Here is a 15269-nt window from a genome sequence, read left to right on the forward strand (position 1 = left end):
CCGGCCTTGAATGCGTGGGTCTTTCTGAGATTTGGCGGGGGACCTCGCCCCAGGATGTCCTTCCTCCTGGCCCGCTGATTGTCGCCTCGCCCTGTGGGTGCGCTTCTATAGCGTGTGTTCCTCTAGAGCGTGTATTCCTCCAGAGCACCTGGAGACCACCGAAATCGGGAAAGAAAACTAAAGAAAGAAAAAAAGAACACGAAAAGGGAAGAAAGAACAAGGAGAAAAAACGGGAAAAAGAGAGAACAGAGAATAGAGAAGAGGGGGAATGGGATAGAAAGCACAGGGAGAAAGGGACCCAAGGGACAGAATGAGAACCGCACAGGACCGGAGGCTGAGAGGCCCCGGAACGCGCTCCAGGCTGCGAAAGGGCCACCAGAGAGGCTCACCACGGCTCACCAAGAATTGCCCCAAAAACCACCCAAACAATAACCAAAGGATAAAGCACACTCCAGAAGAAACAAGGGCAAGCCCAAAAAACTTCCGAACGGGCCACCAGAATTGACACCAAAAGTCATGCCCCAGAGGATACCCAGCAGTCATATTCCAAAGGATAGCCAACAGTCATACCCCAAAAGATACCCAACAGTCATACCCCAGAGGATACCCAACAGTCATACCCCAGAGGATACCCTGAAATTATACCCCAAAGGACACTCTGAAATCACACCCCCAAAGATACCCTGAAATTATACGCCAGAGGGTCTCCAGCAACAATCATGGCGGCGCGCTCGGGCCGGCTCGCCCGCGCCTGTTTCCAGCGCCAATCTCTTTTTTTTCGGGCGCTCTCTTTTTTTTCGGGCGCTCTCTTTTTTTTCGGGCGCTCTCTTTTTCGGGCCCCCTCAGCAGAGGGCCCCCGCGTAGCTCGCGCCAGGACTCCCGTGGTTCGCCAACATCGCGCACTCCGCGCCGCTTGCGTCAATGGCCATGGCCATGTCCAGGTCCGCGCCCGCACCCAGCGACCCGCCGGGCGGCCAGGCTTCCAGGCCATATCCGTCACTGCCATACTCGTCCATATTCACGTCGCCTGAAAGAGCAGATACGTCGCCTGAAAGAGCAGACACCCGGTCCCAGTAAGTGTAGCTGCTTTCCCGGGCTAGCTCCTCCTCGTCCTTGATCTCCTGTAGCCTCTGGCAGCCGAGCCTGTCCTCTCTTTTCCGCAGCAACCGCTGCGTCTCAATCGCATTCTCTTCAAGCACGATGCCGAGCAAGTCCCGGTACGTGAACGCGACATTCGCGTCCCGCGTCAACGCCATGATTCTGCCGAAATCCCGGAAAGGCCTCATGTTGCGCAGGCCGGGCCTCTGGTTGTATTTGCGCACAAACATGTTGAAGAGCCTCTTGACCCACTGCTGGAAATGCCACACCAAAACCGACACGGGATGGGCGTAGCGCACCACGGCCAAGCCTTGCAACATATGGTCCTTGTACGCCTCGGCCATTTTCTCCAGAATGAGTGTGTCGAGGTCCGCGGTCCGCCGTTTTTTCGGCTCGGGCTCAAGCGGCTCTATTAGTGGGTTGACCTGGAAATGCGGCTTGCGGGAGGTTTCCGCGTTGCCCTGGAGCGTGAGGTTCTCAAGCATGGTTTCTAGCCTGGCCCTCTTCATGGGCCGTAGGGGCACGTCGATGTCCGCATGTAGTCTGTGTTTGCGCATTTGGGGTCGAGCCCCGGGTTCTGTCATGTTTGGTGTGGACTGCTGCTGGGTGGATTTGCTGGCCATATAGGGCTCACTCCATGGTTCTTTCTGGAACATCGACCGTGCAGGCACTGCCTGAGCCCGATGTCCCGCTTCCCTCTTGCGGCAAGCCCCATCGGCACGACGGACCAAATTTCCTGGTCTCCCCAAAGACACTCGCCTGACCAGCCTACACTATCATGCGCATTTTCCAAACTCGAAAAGGCCGTGCTGCCGCCAAAAATGGTGGTTCCGCATTTTTCCATCAGCATTCCGAGGTTGGCGCTATGTGCAAACTATGTAGAAAGCTACAACGAGGGGACGCAGACCGTGGGGTGAATGCGCAAGGACGCTAGGCAAAAGCAGGGCCATCCGTAGATGCTCACTTGTGCGTCTCCGCTTCGAGTGACGACATGTTGCTTGTCGTGTCCTTGGCGTCGTCTGGGAGAAACTCGTTGCTGGTCTTCAGACCCGATTTGCCTGCAAGAACCTCCGAACACAACTGGTCGTAGTACGTCTTCAAAGTCTTCAAGTCGCCGATGGTCATTGACTCAAAGTCCTTGCAGTGGTACTTTGTGAGCTCGGCATACGACGCGCTAAACAAAGAGCCCTCGTTGTCATTGGATTCCAGCGCGGTGTAGCGATTCGATGAAATGCTTCGCTTCGACCTTTGGCTCGCAGAGTTATCAGCCGGAGTGTTCTCGGGTATACTGCAAAACCATTTTTCCATAGTTTGTAAGCTAGAAGACCGCTGTCCCAACGGCTCCCTATTGGAAAAAGTCGAGTCTTCGAATGGATCGTCAATTGAGTGAACTGAGGACAGAGAAATGTGAGCCATCTGGGCAACTTGGGCCGGAGCATCCACGTTAGCCGAAGATCCCGTGGCATTGTTTGCAGCAGAACTGATCTTGGTCATGAGCTCTGTCATCCCATTAGAAAATTTACTAGTCAATGTGGCCCTTCTTAAAGAAGTGCCCTGTGAATTCCACACGTGTTCAAGTGATCCTGATCTGGTTCGGTTCAGGCCGGGAGATAGCCTGTCAAAAAGGGAATGCGATCGTTTCCCTCGATTTGCGTCCGGGGTCCGGTCCACGTCAACAATTTCTTGCGGGCTTTCAGCATCAGTATCATTTGATTTCAGTTGCGCGTGGGAAACCAGACCGATTCTTTCGAAGATGTTTCGGACGCGACTAAGGCCGTAAGCTTCATTGCTATCCACATACTGCTTAATAGATGTCTCAAAATCGGTTGCGGAAGAGCTTTTTTCTTTACTCTGAAAGTAATCGGTTTTCACACCAGAGTTAGATCTCGATCGATTGACCGATTGGGAGACGGCGCTAGAAATGGTATTGAACAAAGAACTCGAGCGCGATCTGTCTGCCTCACCAAGCTCCTCATCGAGAAGATTTTGAAGGATTTTGGGGTCGTCCATATTCGGGGGCTCGTCTTTAGTAACATTCTTCTTGCCAATAATGTCATGCAAAGAGAGATCCATGAATTCACTTTCCAAGATCTCGGGCGGCATTGCGAAATCTTGCGGAGCAATTCCAACAATCGGGGTGCTCATGAGGAAATAGAGTATCGCTTCGAAATTTGTTAGGTAAAACTGTAATTCTCCCGAATTTAAATACCTATTGTTGATAAAACTCATCAAAGTTTGATCGGACGAGAATTCAGATGCGATGCCGTTATCCAAGTCTTGTCCATTCTGATCGACCGAATTAATGTCTAGATTCAACAAGTCTGCCAAAGTTCGATTGTGGATGTTCTTGGATGAAGCAGTTCGCTTGTCCATGGGATTATACGCTTGTAAAGAGCTAGTGAGCGTGAATCGCGAGGTATTTATGCAATGTGGGTCTAATGGTTTCCAGAAATTCTTGACAAACGTGAAGTGAAGAAATATGTCGAGTTGATCCCCTTCAACCTCAAGAGGGGAGTGATTGACAATGAAATAGATAAATGCAGGAAGCAAGACATCGTTGCTTATTTTAGAGAAGTTGTTCTGGTGGAAGGAAGCACATAGTCGCATGATCAACTTCTGAACGCCAACAATGTGGTCTAATTTCGATGCTGGGGTTTGAGCTTGGGAAAGCTCAATGAACGCTGCTTTGATTTCTGCTAAATGGGAGCTATCCATGGCTTCGAGGGGCAGTAACGATTTCTGAAGACCCGAAGACTCCTTTTGGCTGTCTCCATCTAGGAAGCATTCGGTTGGTAGGTTCAATTGCCGAAGGATCCTGATCTTTTGTGTCAACAAAGTCAGGATTTCGATATCTTGCAGGTCGAAGCGAAAGACCTTCTCGTATAGAATAGTAGCATCTGGGGAACTGGGAGAAGAATATAACGATGATAGTGCAAGCTCAATGGTTCTCTCAATCGTGAGAAACTTGTAGAAGCCAAACACACGAAGCTGATACAAAGCCTTTGCATCCGATCTCTTCAGTAATTTCACTGACGACGACGAGAAGTTGGCTATGGCATTGAGATAGTCGAAGGACACTGGGTCCAGTTTGAACACGTGCGACCTTTGAAGAAGTTGCCTTTTATTCGTGTTCAGCTGGGTGTAGATATGAAACACAAGGGAAACCAAGTCCTCGTAAAACGCATCGAAGAGTTCTCGCAACTCGCCCAAAGCCAACGGGTTTTGGTACCGTGGCTCTTTGAGATATGTGAGGAAGGCGGAAACCAAGCCACTTACTTTGGGGTGAAGATCTTTTGCTGTGAATTCGCTGACCTCGGCAACTAGGTCCTGCAACAAGGTAGACAGAGGCATTTGAAATGAGGTGTCCGTGGAGTCGATTTGCGTGTTTTTTTTTTTCTTGTGAGGGGCAGGATTTGCTTTTGTGGAGGAGGTCAAGAGATAGGTGTTTGGATCAATGCCGTTTAGCTTGCGTGATAAGCCAGAATATGGAGCAAGGGCCCGGCTGGATCTATCTTGCCTAAATAGTGTGTGGCCCTGCAAGCAAAAACTCCATATGACAGGAGATATATACACTGAGATACTACGGGGCAAAAAGTGATGTTTGTCAGATATCCAAAGCGCCTTGGTTGAGGAAAATGGGTATGAAACCGCGTCCAGGCGTGCGGCGCTGTGACAGGGGTGATCCGGAGCGGGCCGCAGGTGTAGGAGCTCGCTTATCGCAGGGTAATTGCGGTGACCAAGGCGGAATGTCGAGGGAGAAAAAAAATACAAATAAACCAAGAAAATGGAATTGAGAAGCGGATACGGCTCTGTGCATGTTTTTCCGAGAGGCGAGGCCGTGGATGAATTGAAAAACGTATTTGACAGTGCAAGTATTTGGGACCCGAGTGCACGCTTCTGTCATGGCACTGGACATGCACGGAAAAACAGGCTTTGGATTTGCCGTTGGAACCGAGGCGCGTGATCATCCTGGCCCGAGCTGGGCCTCTGCAAACTGGTTTCGAGCACTTAGTATTACTATTTACACGCAGCCATTTTTTTGGCGAGTCTTTTTTTTTTGGCGTCGGCATGGTTGTGCATCACACAAGTGGGACAAAAAATAGAACAAGAGAAGGCTCGCCACTTTCAGCCACGTGGAAAATGTCACCATCAATTTTCAGCCTGTTGACTATCTCCCTGGCTAAATCCCGTAGCTCTGTCAGCCCCGTCGACGTTGGTTTCACTGCCATCCACGACTTCGAACAGATCGGGTAGATTCTCCGGATTGAAGGTCCCGGCTAAATTCCCTGGATTGGAGGCTCCGGCTGGGTTTTCTAGATTGGAGCCTCCAGCCAAATCTCGTACTTGTGAAAAGCCCCTTCGCGCAACGCGCTCGGCATTGGCATTTTGCTTGCGCTTCAAAATTCGAACAAACGGAAAGTACCATGGCGGCGTGATGAGATACCTGTACATGTTTGGAAGGTCTGCCCATTGAATGGAATTCTTCCTGAAAGCTGCGTGTGCCCTGGCCCACTCCCGTTGTTTGCTCGTCGCGGATTCATCATACACCTGCTCCACGTAGAAAAACTGAATATACCACCACAAATGGCCGACCGTGAACACGAGGATGGTCTTCTGGACTATGCCCGAGGTCAGAAACACCGCGAGGGCCTGCAAGACATTGTGCCGTAGCATGTGTGATAGGAGCTTGAACTCGTTTGAGAAAAGGAACTCGAGAAACTGCATGAGGAAAGGTGCATACTTGGCCTTGATGCTTATGCCCATTATCTGGATGTAGTCTGCCGGCGTGTTCCGACAGAGAATGTAAAGAAGGATTTTCTCAAGGCCCGGGCCCAAGAGATAGAAGTTGCCTGCAATGTCGTACCGCAGAGACAATATGAGAATCGTGGCGACAATGGACATTGCTATTCTGCCAACAAAGTACGCGAAGTCCGCGGACTTCCTCCGCTCAAACTCGTCCCGGAGCTCTGCCCTCAGCTCGTTGTCAAGTCCACGTATCCAATTTTGGGGGAGATACTCGATCCGGTGCATATACCGTTCCTCCAAAGCGTTGTTTGTCCTGGCGATGATGAAAATGTACTGGACAAGCGAGAACTGTATTGGCCCGAAGAAACAAAAGCTGGTGACTAGCCTCCAAGGCTCTGCGAGCATTTTGGACGGATAGAAGATGAGTTTTGTCGGGCTCACCATGTCCATTGATGTTGCAGCAGCCATTGCCACGATAGCACAAACCCATGTTTTGGTCACGGGGAGCAAGGGTATGGCCAACGGATTTAGCCTGTCCATATTGGCGAGTGTGCTTCAGCTGGTGCGGAGAGCAGGAGCGATATAGAAGAGGTATGGGAACGTGCGCTGCTTTTCCTCCAAAGAGCGTTTGCTGTGGCTTCGGATCTGTAGCGGCCTCCGGAATCCAATCTTGAGCACTGGAGAATTTCACGGGGCAGTGCCAGGGCCGTATATGTTTGGTTTTTTTAGATTTGGGCCTATATGTTTGGCTTCTAAGATTTGGCCGTATATATTTGGCTTTTAAGATTTGGGCCTATATGTTTAGCTTTGTAGATTTGGGTCTATACGTTAAGCTTTCAAGATTTGGGCCTATATGTTTGGCTGTGTGGATTTGGGTTTGTATGTCTGGGTAATATATGCCCGTGGTTGGTGGTGCGTGTCTTGATGCGTGGGGCCAATCTGGACCAGCTGCCTGTATCTTTGCCACGTCGCAGCTGGTTTCTTTCGCGGAGGTATGGGCCAAGATTTAGTGCGCCCTATGCCGGGCGTACCCATCCCTAGAATTTTGGCTGGCAACTAGCTGGCATCTAGTTGGCGAAGCAGAAGAAGGTTAACAAAAAACGCATAGTACTCTTAAAGCCTCCGAAATTCCGCCGGGTGCTCTGGCACCGGTCGCCCTGCGCTGCCTGTTTTCCACTTGTTTTCCACGTCCACCCAATGCAGAACTCGCTCCAGGCGCAGGGCTTAGAAAACAGACCGCCCCGCGCGAGGGCACACGACTAGAGCGCGGGCGTGCATGGCCCAACCTGGCAATAACGTCTGTGCTTGCACGAGGCTAGCATGGGCTTCGGCATCTGAGAATGCGTGGCCAAAGCCCGGCATTCTGCGCTGTTTATAGAGCTATACCGTAGCACCGACAGCGCGACAAGGCCAAGTAATACGAGTTTTCTGTCAAAACCCGAGGCTCGTGCCGAAATCCAGTGTCTTGTGCCTATCCACCTGGACATGTCAGGTGTCGCGCCTCTAGGTCTGGGTGTCCTGACTGGAACCACAACGCCCGGCATGGGCCCTCCGGATATAGAGCGTGTGATTTCGCTGAAGTCGCTCTGTGTTCCTGCCAACACGCTCACGGCGCCGTATGACTACCTCCACCTGCTTCCAAGCAACAATGACAGGATCAGAAGCACATTTCTCGCGGGCATCAACGAGAGCTTTTTCCGGATCTCGGACGCCGCGGTGATCTCTGAAATCAGCGCCGTCATCGAGATCTTCCATGGGGCGTCTCTTCTCATCGATGATATTGAGGACGACTCGGCCTTCCGAAGGGGCCAGCCATGTGCCCACATCCGCTACGGGGTGCCGGCGACCTTGAATAGCGGCAACTTGATGTATTTCGTGGCCATGCGCCGGGCGTTCCAAGCCCTTCCGCCACACTATACGCACACCAAGGGCGGCCTGGCACTGGCGCTCGTGGCCTTTCGGAGTCAGATGGTGGACGTCTTTGTCGAGGAGATGGTGAACCTCCACACCGGCCAGGGGTTCGATATATACTGGAGGGACAACCTTGCGCAGCTCATGAAGACAGGCATGCCTTCCATCGAGGACTACTTGCAGGTGGTGATGCACAAAACGGGCGGGCTATTCCGTCTAGCTGTGCGCACGCTCGGGTTATTTGCCGGCGATGCGTTCCAGATGCATTCGCGGCGGTCCGAGGGCTTGGTGGAGCTCGCCAACCTCCTTGGCATCATCTACCAAATACGAGACGACTACTTGAACTTGGTGGACGAGCGGTATGCGGAGCTGAAAGGCTCCTTTGGAGAGGATCTCATTGAGGGCAAGTTGTCGCTCCCGATCCTCTACACCCTTCTTCACAGTGGCGACAACACAGTTTTACACACGCTATACGATGAGTTGAAGTCGCCGCAAGAGCGGCGAGCTGACTTGGACAGACTAGCCGAAGCGCGCTGCTTCGTGGCGGACTCGGGCGCCTTACAGTACACATACAGCCTTTTGCAGGAGTACGTTGAGAAGGCCAGAAGCATCGTTTCATTGGAGGGAACACCATGCGTGACTCTAGCTGGCTTCTTGGCGAAGTTGGCCGCGGTCAACAAACCAGAAGCATTCTCCAAGGAGCCAAAGCAATGAAAGAATCGCGAGCCCATGCTTCCTGTGTGGCCCGTCAGATCAACGGAACATTGCGGGCGTTCGTTTCCAGAAACGTCTGGCCCAATTGCCAAAAGTAGTAGTCGATGTCCCCGCTGAGAAACGAGCCGCTCTGCTGCGCCATCACTTTATCTGCCTCGAACTCGAAGTTGAAGCGCTGGCTCTCTTTCTCTATGTTTTTCGGTAGGATTCTCCACAGCATCCCGAAATCGATATGGTCAGAGTGCTGACGCACGGCGTTGACCATTTCATCGTAGCTGGTCCGCACCAAGACTTGCTGCTCGAACGTTTTTGCTTGCGTATGCAAAGGCCCCACACTCGGGAATCTCGACTCGTTTTCAAGTGGTTTAGACGCGTTTGCTTCCAGCGCGGCTACAGGCGTTTTCAGAAAGGGAACGGGTGCCTTTCCCATGAACGACGGCTTTTGCCGGAAGATTCTCTCTTTGAGCTCCTCAAGAGCAGAGCGCTTCAGAGGGGGCTTTATTTTTTCGGTCTTGGAAACATGGGTCTTCTTTTTGGTTTTGGAAGCAGCGGTCTTCTTTTTGGCCTTTGAAGCACCGGCCTTTTTCTTGTTCTTGGCTGGACTCTTTTTCGATGTGCTGGGCTTGGTGCGCCTCTGGGGAATATCATCCACGTCATCTAGCTTTTGCGCTATTGTTTTGTATTTCACGATGTCCTCGAGAATCTGCCTCTCTGGTCTCAATCGGACAGGCATTTTCCAAGCCAGCAGGAAATTCGAAAGCACGTCTGGACAGACCAGAGATGACTGTTCTGGGAGATGCCCATGTCCTGCGTGCACGGCTCATCGGCCCAGCGCATCAAGGTGTCGCACTGGAAATTCCATGGGCAAACGCTAGGCACTTTATCTGCAAACACACCACCCCGACATGTTGTACTTGATTGGCCTCGGGCTTTCGCACGAAACCGACATCACCGTGAGAGGACTCGAAACCGTGAAAAAATGCAAGAGGGTCTACCTTGAGGCGTACACGTCCATTCTTATGGCTGCGGATGTCGCTAGTCTAGAAAAATTCTACGGCAAGGAGGTGATTCTTGCCGACAGAGAGCTCGTGGAGACGGGCGCAGACCAGATTTTGGAGGGCGCCGACCAGGACGATGTGGCGTTTTTGGTCGTGGGCGACGTTTTCGGGGCCACCACGCACACGGACTTGGTGCTCAGAGCCAAAGAGCTAGGAATCGCGTACGAGTCCATCCACAACGCCAGTGTGATGAATGCAGTCGGGGCCTGCGGCTTGCAGTTGTACCAGTTCGGGCAAACCGTCTCTCTTGTGTTTTTCACGGAGTCGTGGAAGCCGGACTCCTTCTATTCCAAGGTGATGGAAAACCGCAAGATCGGCTTGCACACGTTGCTTCTCTTGGACATCAAGGTGAAGGAGCAGAGCATCGAGAACATGGCGCGCGGCAGGCTCATCTACGAGCCGCCCAGATACATGGATATTGCCACAGCCGCACAGCAGCTCTTGGAGACCGAGGAGAACCGACAGGAAAACGCCTACACGCCCGAGACTCCGTGTGTGGCGGTGTCGCGTCTCGGCCTGCCCTCGCAAACTTTCAAGGCCGGCTCGTTGCGGGAGATGGCCAGCTACGATGCGGGCGAGCCGCTCCACTCGTTGATCATGTTGGGCCGGCAGGTGCACGACCTTGAGTTGGACTACTTGTGCCAGTTTGTCGACGACAAGGCCGCGTTCAGGAAGTTGGTGGAGGCGGACCAGGAGTGGTTCAAGCCGCCTGCGTGGGTGCCGGCCGAGGAGGAGGACATGAGCGACTAGGCTCCCTGCAGAGCGCCTTGAGTTCCTCCAGAAGACTTCTAGTTCCTACAGAGCGCAATGCGTTCCTACAAAAACTTGGATTCCCCACAGAGGGTATTCAGTTCCTACGGAGACTTCTGGTCCCCACAGAGGGCACCTGTTCCTACCGACGACACTCAGTTCGTAGATCGTTCCGATATAGCAGTCTAGACAACATTCACAATGACCTTGCCGGAGGCCTGGTTGGACAGGAGCCGGTCCACGGCCTTGTGCGTGTCGGCCATCGCGTACTCGCTGTCGATGAACACCCGGACCTTGCCCTCGCTCAAGTTCTTGATGCACTTGTCGGGCCACGATCCGCCCTGGTCGAGGAGCGCCTGGCTGTAGAAGTAGGGGAGGAGGCCGAGCGTGTTGCGGACCATGCGCACCGTGACCCAGAAGCTGCCGAGCACAAGCCCGCCGATGGAGCTGGTCTTGAAGTTGGCCTTGGTGTCGCCCACGATGGACACGTAGGAGCCCGCCTCGCCGCGCGGCTTGAGCACCGCCGCCATCTGCGGGAACAAGTCCGAGTTGCCGCAGCAGTCGAGAACCACGTCGAAGGGGCCGGTCTCCTTCACGGCCTCTAGCACGGGGTTCAAGATGGAGGGGTGCTGCGTGTAGTCGATGACGGACGTGGCGCCCAAGGCGCGGATGGTGTGCTCGGTTCTGGCCGAGCACGTCACCACCACGTGCTCGGCGCCGTACACCTTCAGCGCAAGCTGCACGCAGTGGCGGCCGACCGCGGTGCCGGCGCCCAACACCAACACCTTGCCGAACGAGTTGCCCTTGGCCACCGTGTCGAACATGGTCTGTGCAGTGCCAAACACCAACGGGTAGGCTGCACCCTCCTGGTACGACATGCTGTCGGGCAACTTGCGCGCGTTGCGCCCCTCGGGCTTTTTGTGGTCGACCAAAAGGTACTCCGAGATCGTGCCTGCGCCAAGCGGCTTCTGGTACAAGCCGGCAATGCGGTCGCCCACGGCAAGGCCGGTGGCCGCTGCGGCCTGGCGGCCTATGGCGACAATGTCGCCCGAGTAGTCCATGCCAAAGCCCCGGGTGCCCCTGAAGAGCCAGGGCGAGAGGCTGTTTTTGATGATCAAGTCCACGGGGTTGAGAGCCGCCGCATGCACCTTCACCAAGAAGTCGTCTTCGGACGGAAGCTGGTACTGGCCATTTTGCACCTGGACGGGGAGCGAGTCCGCCACCACGGCGAAGTCCAGGGTTTTGTTTTTGTACTTGATGGCGCGGAATTCGAGCATGTTGTCGCGGGTTGGGAAAGAAGTGGGGGTGAAGAAAGAGATGGGGCAGGCGCAGGTCTAGTGGTTTGGCCTTGGAGGCGATGCCCATCGTGCGCAGCAAGCAAAAGTCGCCGGTCTGTGTGCAGGCCGTGCACTGTAGCCGTGGGCCGTAGGCGGGGGTCTGGCTTGTTTTGCGTGGGGCCTGTTTTTCCAGGTTCCTGGGTTGCGTTTGCTTGGCTTGGCTTGGCCTGGCCTGGCTTTTTCCTGGCTTGGCTTGGCTTTTGTGTTGTGTTTGCCCGGTGGTGGCAGAGCATGGGCAAAGCAGAGCAGTGCCTCCCATGGCTCTTATCGGGCGCATCGCTGATAACAACCGGCACAGAGCCCTAGGGTGCGGAGATATATATCCTCCGTGTTGGAAAGTATTGGCCCCGAGTTGCACGGCTAGTGCCGTTTTTTGGCCCTTCGCCTCTGATCCAGGCGAAGCAAAACACGTGCACTCCAAGCGGGCTTTTTTTGTACACAAGATGTGTGGCCGGGCGGCCCTGGCTCTGTGGCTGGGCTGGCTTGCACCTAGGCCTTGGAAAGCATACGGCCCGGCGCCACACCGAATGTGGCTGGCGGCCCCAAACAGCGGTGTGTGCAAGCCAAAGCTTCGGGTCCGATATTCACAGAGTTCCCTGCGATTTTCTTGATTTGACGGGCCACGCCCCGGCTTCTGGAACACCGTGCAAATATACCCGGTCCTGCAGACGCCCGCCTGCCGTGGCCCACGGTCATCATCATCATCACGTCTCCACATGAGCGTTTTCCCACAATCATCCCTCCACATAAGCGCATTCCCACAAACGCCCCTCCAGGCAAACAGCCGAAGTTCCAATTTGCTCAAGACCCCCTTTTTGGAACCCTCTTCCCCAGAAACACTCCCACTTTCTCTCGCACATAAGTGCGCGCTCTTGTCAACTTCCATCCCAACTTTCTCCATACTAACCTGAATGACCCCCGAGCGAGACGCGTACCTCCGGCTCGGCAAGACTCTCACCGAGCGGCATTCGGACCAGCTAGCCATCCAGCTTTCTGTGTTCCAGTCTGCCCTCATAAACTTCGGCGTGGAGCACGGCGATGCCATCCGCAACAACGCCGAGTTCAGACACAAGTTCACGCAAATGTGTGCGCTGATCGGCGTGGACCCGTTGGAGCTTCTCATCATGACCGACTCGCGGGCCAAGAAAACCGACGGTTTCTTCGTGGGGCTTGGTGTGCGGATGGTGGAAATCTGCCAGGAGACAAGGAACATAAACGGCGGCCTCATATCGTTCAAGGAGCTCCACTCGAGGCTCCAGGAGTCCGTCAGCGTGCCTCTCGCGGTGTCGGAGGCAGATGCTCAGAAAGCCTTGGACTCGTTGGTCTCCTTGGGAAAGGGATACGAGACGCTTTCGATCAACAACAAGCAGTGGATCAAGTTCTTGGGGCCCACGGGCTCGCAAAGCATCTCGAACGACCAGAAGAAGGTGTACGAGCTCTGCGAGTTCATGGGAGGCCATGTGACCTACCGCTTGCTACGGGACAACTTTGGCTGGGACAAGGTGCGCACTAACACTGTTGTTGATGAAATGATTATGAACGGCTTTCTCTGGGTCGATGCCCAGGGCCCCGGGGGCGCGACTCAGTTTTGGGAGCCCTCGTGGATCTCAAAGACGGAATAAGCCCGGTCCGCCCTATTGGTTTTTCTTCTGTTGAGCCGTGCGGAGCTCCTCCCAGACGTTCTCTTCGATGTCCCACAACATCCAGTCATACCACCCAAGGAGGGCCGGGAACACTGTGACTAGGTGCCACAACGAGTGCGCATCGATCAAGTCGCCCAAAATGGGCGCAAAGTCAAAGATCTCAAGCGACATGCCGAGAATCACTATTCCGCAGAGAAGAAGTGGATACAACGAATAGAGTTTGGCCGACTTGGCAAAGAATGACCCGAATATGATTCGCCCGCGCTGGATGTAGTTTAAGTGGGTCAAATCGATTGCCCTTTCTCCGCTAATTTCCTGCTTGTAGAACTTTGAGTATAGCGAAAAACACGTGAGGCCCCATACCACGTTTTGTAGGACCCCCACAACAATGTTCGCTCTCATGTTATAAGTGTACAGCCAGTCGGTGACAAGTCTACGAAGGTGATAGACGTACGCAGTCATGCAAAGCGCCGTCCATATCCATGAGTAAGCTTGTCTCGATTGGAGATATAAGCGCAAGTAGCGATATCCGATGGCGTACAACCCGGTAAGAACAGTGAGCCCCGCAAAGTAGTAGTCTAGTCTCTCTGTAATGAGGAAGTCTCGGATATGAAATACCGTCGAGCATGTCCAAGCACACATGGTGACGAAAGCGAGGAGCTGAACATTGCGCAATACTGGATTCAAGGCCGCCCTTTCTTTCGGCATTCTTTGCCTCAACTGGCTAACTTTCCGAAAGCCTATGAAGTGGGGAACAAAATTAGCCACGGAGAACAAGGCAGAAAAAAATTCCTGAATTCCGTAAACACGAACGAACGGCCACTTTCCATGGAACTGATACACTTCGTTCCCATTGTCTTTTCGTTCTCTTGTGATGATTCGTTGGCATTGGTAATCGCAATTGGATTTACAGTCCCACAAAAGGAATCGAAGATGTTGAGGCAACTCTGTATCAAATTTCCAACTTGGTTCATACCGCCGAAACTCGTAGTTCCTCTTTTGTAAGGGCTCTCTATATTGCTCTTGCATGACGTGATAGGGATTATGGTAGCATGATATTTGTTGGCATTGAAAGAGGCAGTCTTCGAATTCATCTAGCCTATCTCCCGGTGAAGAAATAACTAGTTTGCTGATAGCCAAAAGTATCAAGGCTTTGGAAGCCAAGCTTGTGGAAGAAGCCATGTGTTCCGACTATTGATGGCAGCTCGCGATGGTGGCTTGAGAGTTCTGTATCGTGGTGCATATAATGTTCGAATAGACCAACTATTGATATGGACGTTAGAAATGTATACGTCGGCTGAGTTTGTATTTAGCCCATAAAGCGAAAGCAGGTATACATCAATGGTTAAGGGAATCTACTTGATAATTCGTTTTACACATCCAAAGCATACCGTGAGGGAATCTTATGGTTTCTTCGGTGAAGTATCGATTTACTTGAGGCGGAATATAACAAATAGAATTGTATCTCAAAAAACTTAAAAGCATCTATTTTATGGCTGTAACTCAAATTTTAGTGATTTTTTGTGACTTTACACATCCCATAGTTTTTGATTTGTTGTGTGTCATAAATTACTGTGTTCGTCTCACAATTATTGCAGTCAATCAATAGACGTCCAGTGACTTAGTAGGTGAAATAGTACAGTGCTTGGGATTTTATGCCGACTCGCTCAGTGAGCACATTAGTTAAAGTTGATCTCTCCTGAAAGGTTTTGGCAAATTGAGACACCCTTTCATGGGTCATCAGTATCTGAGAGATTGACTTATTATAGTTTGGTGCAATGCAAATTTTGTAAGCTGAATATCGAACCAAGACAGTCTTCCGAAAAGCACTGAAAGCTTCAATCCATGATGATAAAGTTTTATTGATTATAGCTCAAAAAAAGATAGAGCAAACCAAGCCCCCGAAAGAAGGCTATGTCCAAGAAAGTCTGTGCCACTTTCGCGAGATTTTTAAAACCATCTACACACCAAGAAAATTGTATGATCGAGACATTCATGCCTATTTGACAATC

The 15269-nt window shown here is 52.5% G+C and overlaps 10 protein-coding genes across 10 annotated transcripts; 3 read left to right on the top strand and 7 right to left on the bottom strand.

Annotated features, from left to right (window-relative positions):
• Positions 1 to 6: 6 nt before the first annotated feature.
• Positions 7 to 692, bottom strand: METBIDRAFT_213813 (uncharacterized protein). The gene has a single exon (XM_018855065.1). The coding sequence runs from the start codon at positions 541 to 543 to the stop codon at positions 178 to 180; it is 366 nt and encodes a 121-aa protein (XP_018710693.1). The 5' UTR covers positions 544 to 692; the 3' UTR covers positions 7 to 177.
• A 150-nt stretch (positions 693 to 842) lies between these two features.
• On the bottom strand, positions 843 to 1607 carry METBIDRAFT_45413 (uncharacterized protein; the record flags this gene model as incomplete). Its single annotated transcript, XM_018857916.1, has 1 exon — positions 843 to 1607. The coding sequence occupies one exon, from the start codon at positions 1605 to 1607 to the stop codon at positions 843 to 845; it is 765 nt and encodes a 254-aa protein (XP_018710694.1).
• A 451-nt stretch (positions 1608 to 2058) lies between these two features.
• On the bottom strand, positions 2059 to 4449 carry METBIDRAFT_79453 (uncharacterized protein; the record flags this gene model as incomplete). Its single annotated transcript, XM_018859068.1, has 2 exons — positions 2059 to 2514; positions 2542 to 4449. The coding sequence occupies 2 exons, from the start codon at positions 4447 to 4449 to the stop codon at positions 2059 to 2061; spliced, it is 2364 nt and encodes a 787-aa protein (XP_018710695.1).
• A 393-nt stretch (positions 4450 to 4842) lies between these two features.
• METBIDRAFT_33106 (uncharacterized protein) lies at positions 4843 to 6682 on the bottom strand. The gene has a single exon (XM_018856224.1). The coding sequence runs from the start codon at positions 6382 to 6384 to the stop codon at positions 5248 to 5250; it is 1137 nt and encodes a 378-aa protein (XP_018710696.1). The 5' UTR covers positions 6385 to 6682; the 3' UTR covers positions 4843 to 5247.
• Positions 6683 to 7386: 704 nt separating this feature from the next.
• BTS1 (farnesyltranstransferase) lies at positions 7387 to 8469 on the top strand (the record flags this gene model as incomplete). The annotated part of the gene is made up of 2 exons (XM_018859069.1): positions 7387 to 8367; positions 8419 to 8469. 2 exons carry the CDS (start codon positions 7387 to 7389, stop codon positions 8467 to 8469), a joined length of 1032 nt encoding a protein of 343 aa, XP_018710697.1.
• A 266-nt stretch (positions 8470 to 8735) lies between these two features.
• METBIDRAFT_13179 (uncharacterized protein) lies at positions 8736 to 9202 on the bottom strand (the record flags this gene model as incomplete). Its single annotated transcript, XM_018854315.1, has 2 exons — positions 8736 to 8764; positions 8806 to 9202. 2 exons carry the CDS (start codon positions 9200 to 9202, stop codon positions 8736 to 8738), a joined length of 426 nt encoding a protein of 141 aa, XP_018710698.1.
• A 172-nt stretch (positions 9203 to 9374) lies between these two features.
• On the top strand, positions 9375 to 10277 carry METBIDRAFT_45163 (diphthine methyl ester synthase; the record flags this gene model as incomplete). The annotated part of the gene is made up of 1 exon (XM_018857886.1): positions 9375 to 10277. The coding sequence occupies one exon, from the start codon at positions 9375 to 9377 to the stop codon at positions 10275 to 10277; it is 903 nt and encodes a 300-aa protein (XP_018710699.1).
• A 185-nt stretch (positions 10278 to 10462) lies between these two features.
• Positions 10463 to 11554, bottom strand: METBIDRAFT_79456 (GroES-like protein; the record flags this gene model as incomplete). Its single annotated transcript, XM_018859070.1, has 1 exon — positions 10463 to 11554. One exon carries the CDS (start codon positions 11552 to 11554, stop codon positions 10463 to 10465), a length of 1092 nt encoding a protein of 363 aa, XP_018710700.1.
• A 971-nt stretch (positions 11555 to 12525) lies between these two features.
• On the top strand, positions 12526 to 13236 carry VPS22 (ESCRT-II subunit protein; the record flags this gene model as incomplete). Its single annotated transcript, XM_018857836.1, has 1 exon — positions 12526 to 13236. The coding sequence occupies one exon, from the start codon at positions 12526 to 12528 to the stop codon at positions 13234 to 13236; it is 711 nt and encodes a 236-aa protein (XP_018710701.1).
• A 12-nt stretch (positions 13237 to 13248) lies between these two features.
• On the bottom strand, positions 13249 to 14439 carry METBIDRAFT_45020 (uncharacterized protein; the record flags this gene model as incomplete). Its single annotated transcript, XM_018857859.1, has 1 exon — positions 13249 to 14439. The coding sequence occupies one exon, from the start codon at positions 14437 to 14439 to the stop codon at positions 13249 to 13251; it is 1191 nt and encodes a 396-aa protein (XP_018710702.1).
• Between the last annotated feature and the right edge of the window lie 830 nt (positions 14440 to 15269).

This window comes from Metschnikowia bicuspidata (genome assembly GCF_001664035.1).
Source record: "Metschnikowia bicuspidata var. bicuspidata NRRL YB-4993 chromosome Unknown METBIscaffold_5, whole genome shotgun sequence".
In the NCBI taxonomy this organism is placed as follows: Eukaryota; Fungi; Ascomycota; class Pichiomycetes; order Serinales; family Metschnikowiaceae; genus Metschnikowia; species Metschnikowia bicuspidata.

What these genes read in the sequence shown, in the direction of transcription:
- METBIDRAFT_213813 (XM_018855065.1), bottom strand. Translation starts at nt 543, where the DNA reads ATGACTGCTGGGTATCCTCTGGGGCATGACTTTTGGTGTCAATTCTGG.
- METBIDRAFT_33106 (XM_018856224.1), bottom strand. Translation starts at nt 6,384, where the DNA reads ATGGACAGGCTAAATCCGTTGGCCATACCCTTGCTCCCCGTGACCAAA.